This window comes from Capsicum annuum, chromosome 5, assembly GCF_002878395.1.
Source record: "Capsicum annuum cultivar UCD-10X-F1 chromosome 5, UCD10Xv1.1, whole genome shotgun sequence".
Classification (NCBI taxonomy): domain Eukaryota; kingdom Viridiplantae; phylum Streptophyta; class Magnoliopsida; order Solanales; family Solanaceae; genus Capsicum; species Capsicum annuum.
In genome coordinates, this window is record NC_061115.1 from 164,460,064 (window position 1) to 164,468,335 (window position 8,272).

At 29.7% G+C, this 8,272-nt stretch overlaps 1 protein-coding gene across 1 annotated transcript; it reads right to left on the reverse strand.

Moving 5' to 3' along the window:
• Positions 1-458: 458 nt before the first annotated feature.
• Positions 459-5,166, reverse strand: LOC107872526 (cationic peroxidase 1). The gene is made up of 4 exons (XM_016719190.2): positions 4,915-5,166; positions 4,041-4,232; positions 2,585-2,750; positions 459-1,039 (listed from the first exon to the last, which is right to left on the reverse strand). Exons 1-4 carry the CDS (start codon positions 5,116-5,118, stop codon positions 654-656), a joined length of 948 nt encoding a protein of 315 aa, XP_016574676.1. The 5' UTR covers positions 5,119-5,166; the 3' UTR covers positions 459-653.
• Between the last annotated feature and the right edge of the window lie 3,106 nt (positions 5,167-8,272).

The following is an 8,272-nucleotide window of genomic DNA, read 5'->3' on the forward strand; positions in this document are numbered from 1 at the left end:
TTTACTTTTTTTACGCAAAAGTATTTTTTGGAATTAGAAAAAATTCAAATGTCACGTTGCTTATAGATATTTGCACATACATTATATTTTATTTCTACAGATTAATTATATATTTGTATTTAATAAACATATTATGAATGATATTCAAGTACATAATATGTGTAAGTCGTAGTTGATAAAGAAACTGCTTATGTATTTGGACATAAATTTTCAACACCTTAAATGGTGCTTTAACCAATAACGTTTATTAACTCAATGTGTTTTGGGCATTGAATCGTAACTTATTTTATTTCAAGATATGAGAAATTTATAACATTAATGTTGGAGGAGTTGGGGGAGGACCTTACCACCTTACCTCCAAATTAAAAATGTCGTAAATCAAAGTCTAAAATAAAACAAAAAAAAAAGACATATAAGAAACATTTTCTAAAAAAAATAAAGTTTATCAAGTCAACAAATTCAAAATATAGAATCATTAATTATTTTATTTCAAACATTCAGAAAGTTACGTATTAGAGGGGGGACTTTCCCACCTCTACCTCCAAATTAACAACGTAGAACATCAAAGTTTGCGATGAAACAAAAAGGAAATACATAAGCAACAATTAAAATCTCGAGATTAAATTTTAGAATCTCATTTTTTGTGTGAAATCTTAATTGGTTTTCCTGCAATTTGTGCGGATTTGACCGTTGGTGCCAGTAAGTGGGCTAAGATTACCCATTTTAACCATGGCATTAGCCAAATCAGTGAAGAAAGTAGCTGAATTGGAGCTATAAGTGTTAACTATAGAGTCTGTGGAGCCTCCACTAAAGAGTTGTTGGTCTGAATGAAGAAGGCCCTTTTGAATTCGCAGATTCTTGTAGTAAAAGTTGTCAAATGTGGTTGGGCTTGTGGTGTCCAGTGGAGAGAGGTTGTTGTCACTTCCACTTTGTGGACAATTTGATTTAACTGATGTTGCGAATGATGCATTTATGTTAGTTTCATTGTAGAGACGATTGCGAAAAGTAGTGCATCTTGCTTGGCCTATTGTATGAGAACCTGCAAAATCCAAAGATATTTTGATTTAGGGTGTGTTTGGTATGACGGAAAATGTTTTCTATTTTTTCTGAAAATATTTTCATGAAAAAAAAGTTGGCTTCTTGTTTATTTTTTTTTATGTTTGGTTGGTGAGTGAAAAATATTTTTTAGTATTTGATTGGTGAATGAAAAAATATTTTTCAGAAAATATATTTTAGTGATTAGCTAAATAGTAGAAAAATGCTTTTTACAAAAATTATTTTGATACTGAAAAATTCTTTTTTTAGAGTACGATATGGAGGAGGAAAACATTTTCTAAAAAAATAAATTATTTTATATTCTTGTGTCGTTATGCAAGTGGAAGAATATTTTCTAAAAATATTTGTATATATTTACCAAAAACCAAAATAGAATAATAAGAGTAGATAAGAAAAAAGTTGGGTAGGGGTCAAGTAGGGGGTAAGATAAGAAAAAGTTTGAATTTTCTTAAGACAAAATTAAATATTTGGATGGGGGCTGGTAGGGGGTGGGGGTCGAGATAGGGGATGGGTAAGAAAAAATTTGAAATATTTTTTGAAAAATTAAATATGTTTTTTCATGGGGGATGATAGGGGTGGGGTGGGAGGGGATTAGGTGTCGGGCAGGGGTGGGTGATTTTGAGAGTATATGAACATTTCGACTTGAGAGAGAGGTTGAAAGAGTGTTTTGTAAAATATTTTTTTATTTTTTAAAAGAAAGTCACTTTCCTTAAATTTGAGGAAAATAAATTAATTTTGAAAAATATTTAAGCAACCAAACATAAAAAAAAATTGAAAATTCATACCAAACACACTCTTAATGTGAGTGTGTTTTATATGAGTCGGGATAAAAACTTGTTTACTTGAAACAGATTCAAATTTCTATAAAAGAAGGTTTTATGAGTTGGGTGAAAATTAAGATCCCACAAAAAGGTATATCTAGAAACTCTAGCCTTGTGTTTGGTTGACATATATAAGTCCTTTTTTGGAATAATTTATATTTTGATGCGTTTAGTTGGAGAGTTAAAATATATTTCAAAAAAGAATCTAAGCTATTGAGGATTGATAATAATATTAGCAAATTTCCTAATGTTTTCATGAAAAAAAAATGATTAGTAAAGGTTAATAATACTCCCTCCGTTTAAAAAAGAATTGTCTACTTTGACTTGACACAAAATTTAAGAAAATAAAGAAAATTTTGAATCTTGTAATCTTAAATTAAAATTGTGTTAAATGTATCAAAATGTCCTTTAATTTTGTGGTCCTAAACATGCTATGTGGAAAATTGAAATTAAAGTATTGCAAAAAAAAAATCATATTTTTTTAAATGAATTAAAAAGAAAAGTAGGTATTTCGTTTTTAAATGGAGGAAGTAATGTTTATACATGTAACATGTGTTTGTTACATATTGACATGAAGTTCGTATTGAGATACTATGAAGAAAGTGACTTTCGCCAAAAAGTGAGGAAAGTCATTTCTGCAAATAAATAGTTCTACAAATATATTATTTGTAGTATACTAACAATAAGTAGAGAAAAAATGAATAAACCTGAGAGAGCCACCATTTCCCTAGCAGTGAAACCTTTGTTAGAGAAGGAAGAAATGAGGCTACTTAGATTCAAAGTTGGTGCAGGTATGTCACTATTTGCCATACTCAAACTTGCAGTTGTCGAGTCCCTTCTGCCGAGTAATACAGTCCAACTAGGCCCACCAAGCTGATAAATTATCACCAAGTCCACCCCAATATAATTAGTTCTTTTTTCTTTTATTCCAAAGAAATATATATTGTCTTAAGTTAAAGATTAATCATACGTGGAGTTGATGTTATGATTCGGATAGAATAAGCAAATTATATGTAAAAGAAAATAAAAATAACACATAAATTTATGTGAAAATCTTTGCGGGAAAAGACACGGATAAAGGCATAGAAATTTCATTATGAAAGGAAAGGAGTATAATGTGGAGAATGACGTAATTTCTGAATGTCCAAATTCGATTCACTAATTGCACTTATACCGTCTGTGTGTAAAAATAAGTCCTACCATCATAGACCCCATTGAAAATCACAAACATAGGTCGCACCATGAAACTTTTAGGATCGGACCAACAAAATTCGGATCACAACTCTAACAAATATGGTAGCCATAAATGATGGTAGCCATAACATTAGACATTTATATGATTTTAAATTATGTCATTACGGATATATATCGAAAGAATTCATAAGTTCAAACCGTAAAAATAACCCCTTACAAAAATATAGAATAATGCTACATATAAATTCCTGTTGTACGGCTCTTTCCCAAATCGTTGAATAGTGAATGTTTTAGCGGACTAAACTATCTTTTCAACAACTTCCTGTCTAATTTTTATACACTATAAACATATTATTGTCCAATTATTTAATTTTGATATCCAAACTTTGACTAATTCCCTTCTTTCTATAAAGGTCAACATGCTTTCTTTTCCTTTTCCTAACTAACAAGTTTATACTATTAGTTAAAAATATCTGCACATGCTAATAACTTCCTTGAAAATTCAATGAACTGCATGGGATGTTTTTTATTTTATTAGTATAAGGCACATCACGGGCATTTGTTTAGCACATATAGTAGTACTCACTACTCCCATCTTCTTCAATTTATCGGCCTTAGTATTCCTTTTTTTAGTTTATTTCACAAAAAATTGGCACTTTCTATATTTTTCAATTTCTAACTTTCCAAGGATGGTGATAATATTTACGTGTTTGCTAAATATTCATTTAATTTGTAAAAATTATATATCCAGAATTCAATAGGTAAACAAATTTTGGTTTCAAAATTCATACATGAAAAATCCTTATTTTGCCTCTACAACCAACATTACATTTGGTACCTTAATATACACATCTTTAATTTAACAATCACAAAATTCAAAAAACATTCTTGATTTCTTAGATTCATGTTCAAGCAAATTAACGCACATAAAATAAAATGAAAAGAGTATTATTTTAGTTGTTAGCTTACTTTGACAACAGAATCTCTGGCTGCGACAGCTAAAATATCAGCACAAGATACAACCCCAACACAAGATGATTCGACTTGAGTTTTGATAGTATCAATCACATCGAATCCCCTTATGGATCCACTATTCGGATTAGCAGTCTTCTCTCCGGTAAAGCTTGATGTGTCATCTAATAGCACTGATGCATCACAACCCTGGAGGTTCAGATGTATGTTTATTAATTTATCATCAAACAAATTAACGTTTCTCAAGAATATGAGTTAAATTTATTTGAACGACACATGCATGCCTTGAGATCTAGTATTACTACTAATGAAATGAGAAATGTTATATTTCATAACAAGTACTTCATCCGTTTTAGCTTTTGTGATGATGTTTGAAATTTCTTATCTAAAAAAATCATAAAAATTTATGTGTCAATAAATTATTTTTTTAATAATAAAATATAAAGTTTAAAATTTAAATTATTACTTAATAAATATAGAAATGTGTCATTTTTTGTAATTATGTATTCTTTACGCCGGCTTGCGCACACTTCGTGACTAATTGCACTTCACACTTACCACCCCACCAACAGCAGGTACCTGAGACCTCGTGATTCTCATACCACATCATTGACAACTAGCTCATACCCTTAAGTAAATATGTGTCATTTGTTGTGAGACTAATTAAATAACGTAGCACGTATTTTGAAATTGAGAATGTATAAGTTAACAATAATTAAAATATTTAAAAAGTATTTTGAAAAAATTGTAACAAAAGAAAACATCGACTCTCCAAAGAGTAACGAAGAGACAAAGTGGAACAAGGAGAACAATAACAAGTGCTCAGAAATTATCTAAGAATGAAATATGCAAAAACAAAGGGGTAACTTGCATTAACAAAGCAGTCGTGGAAATGAAGACGAAGCAAAGAGGCGCCCATGCGAGACTCTTTATTGATAGCAGAATCCACGGCCGTTTTGATAACGGAGAGCACATTTGGGCACGAGGAATTATAGAAATTGGAAGTCAATTGAGCTGAGCTCATTCCAACAACGAAAGGGACAATTAGTAGTAGTAAGAAAGCTATTTTAGCCATGAAGAAGAAAGTTTTAGCAGTAAAAAATTTCTTCCTTAGCACTGCTTGATGTGGAATTTGATCCTTAATTCTTCACATAGTTATAGTAGTAGGAATCACAAGATTGCGCCCAATTGTCAAAGTCTACTTTAATTTTTTATTTCTTAATTCCATTTTCTTTTCAGTGTTAATATAAAAATACCAGACAGTGAAACTCAGCATATTGTCGAACACTTGTAGGCCAATGACAGCCAGTGAACTACTACGTCCTTGCCTAAGGAAGGGAGGTATAATATTATTAGTTAGGTATGGTTTCGGATAAACATAGTGATTTTTACTTAAACTTTATACTTATATTAAAAATGTATAAATATCTAGATGCGAACTTATTCAGTAAATAAAATGAGCTATGAATTGGATGGAAATTCAGAACCTATACATTTTAAGTCCTGGCTCTTGCTCTCTGCTTGCTTATATAGGTGGTTGCTTTTACACCACGAGATAAAAGTGCAAATTAGTTATTAGTTTCTTGTCATTTGTTTTCACGTTTCCAGTTGCATGCACGACCAATTTGTGTGTGTGTGTGTTTTTGTTGGATATAATATGTGTATACATTTTATACAAAAAAGTGCAAATCTTTTTTCAGTAGATCATAACCAACCCACCAAGAGGTAGTATGAAACCAGTAATATTGGAGAATCTTTGATTTCTTTGGTCAATTTGGATTGGAATATGTACACTGTCTAATTAATTAAGCATTTAAATCTTGGGAAAACCTATAGCTTTCGTAGTGCTTCAGATATATACTTTCATCCTTTCCCCCTCTACTTATGGTCAAGTAGATTTAAAAATTATACTCTTTTGCTTGTTCACTTCAATATATTTAGAGAGAATTAATTGTCATTCTTTTCCGTTTTATTAACTAACTGTTTCTCAGAACTAATTGGAATTTTCCTTGTTCGCTTTAATAAATTGTGATATAATTAATTATACTTTAATAAATTGTGATATAATCAATTATCACTCTTTTCAAATTTACCCTTATCATCCGTGGCGAATTTACGTGGGAAAAAGGCACGCGAATCAGTGATATATCTCCTCGTAAAGTTAGACATATATATATATATATATATATATATATATATATATATATATATATATTAATTGGTATGATATTGTCTACGATCATTCATCCTATAAGAAGGGTAAGCGGTACACTTGGATAAAATATTGAGTTATGTAACTTGAGGACTTGGAATCAATTCATGCTAAATACATTTTTTTTTCTTTTTTATAATTTTTCTTTTTATAAATTCATATTCTACAAATCATAGATTCGCCTTTGCTTATCATTTACTAATATTTTCTTAGAACTAATTGGAATACAACTAGCAATCAAATTAAGATTTTCCGACTAATAGACATATGGAGCGAGAGTAATTAATAGAGAATAGAAGAAGATTCCCTATGACTTTTTCATGTCAATTCATTTTTCCGACTAAACCGCGTAATTAAGTTATCATTTGTGAATCAAAATTTTCAGCTTCTCAATTGTCTTAATGCTAAAATTCCTTATTCTTGCATTTACTAGATTGCAAAATGGATGTATTTTCAAAGGCCTTTGAGTATTTAGATTATTGTTTAATTATAATATTGTTACTTGTAAATACTCAATTAGTTTTGCATTTAAGGATTTCTTAAAGACATTGGTTCTGTCTATGCAATAACTTCTAACTTAGGCAGTTGGCACTAACATGGAATGGCCCTCATCTTGATAAATGCAGTACAAAGTCAACCCTTGATATGTTTGGGTTCAAAATTAATAGAGCGTTATGCGGAAGCAAATAATTTTATATCAAGATGGTAATAATTCAGACAATAAAAAAAATATATTAAAAACATAATTTTAATATGGTTTGATGAAACAACTTACATTTATAAGCTAATAAACTAATATTGAAAAAAATATAGTTACTATTGAGAGAAATCCCCCCTAAAAAAGACCCATAAACGACTACGTTGTGAATGCTATTTTGTTGTTACATGAGATCAAGAGGGGTATTCTATTTATAGGGGTCTAAAACCTTTCCTCCAAAAAGAATTTAGCCAAGTACGGAAGAGTTTTATATTTTCCTTTCAGGAAAAGTAAAAGTAATTATTTTTCTTCCAAGAAAAGTAAAACTTAATTTTAGTAAGAAAATCAGAGTAAAAATGTTAACAAATCTTCATTTTTTGATTTAATTTTCTTGACAAAACTTGATCTGCTTGCTTCACATATATGATTTTCGTTCTTCACATAATCTTCATTTGCTTGGTATGATTAAAATGAAGCCCTTTTGGGTTAAAAGTATATCAACTCTTTCGGGTTAAAAATATTGAAACTCTTTGCAAGGTTAAAAGTGAGCTTTATTTTCAAATATGTAACAACATAATTGTTGAAAGTATGATTGACAATCATCTCTACATGTAGTTTTTGGGACATATATCTTCATTATCATTAAATTGATTTGAAACCGTTTTGAACCTGTCTTTAATCTCTTTTTACCAAGTCATTGGTCCTTTGAATTGTAGGCTCTGATACCACTTGTTGAGTTCGAAAACGAGAGGATGTTATGTAGAAGCAAATAGTCACACCAAGAAGGTGATAATTTAGATGACAAAGAAAAATATATTAAAAACATATTATTAATATTGTTTGATCAAACGACATACATATTAGAAACTAATAACCTAACATTGAAAAAGTAGAGTTACTATTAGGAGAAATCTCTCCCTAAACAAGACTCATAAACGACTACATTGTGGATGCTATTGTGTTGTTGTATGAGAAGAGAGGTCTTCTATTTATAGAGGTCCAAAACTTTTCCTCCGAGAAAATGGTTAATTAAATATGAAAAATATTTATATTTTCCTTTCAGAAAAATTAAAAATAATTGCTATTACTTTTATTTTCCTTTCAAGAAAAGTAAAACTTAATTTTGGTTAGAAAATCAGAGTAAAAACCATAATATGATACACATGAGCTCCAAATAAGTATGGAGTATGGGTTAATTTTTTAATGGAGAGAAGATAAAAAGATCTGTTTTTTTAATTAATTCCAAAATAAAAATATTTTAATTATTACAACATTCAGTGTCACAGAGGAAAGAAGAAACATGTAAATAATCATAAATTA

Coding starts and splice junctions, on each gene's coding strand:
- LOC107872526 (XM_016719190.2), bottom strand. CDS start 5,118: ATGGCTAAAATAGCTTTCTTACTACTACTAATTGTCCCTTTCGTTGTT. Junction 4,233..4,914: donor TCCACGACTGCTTTGTTAAT/GCAAGTTACCCC, acceptor CTGAACCTCCAG/GGTTGTGATGCATCAGTGCT. Junction 2,751..4,040: donor CCAGAGATTCTGTTGTCAAA/GTAAGCTAACAA, acceptor ATAATTTATCAG/CTTGGTGGGCCTAGTTGGAC.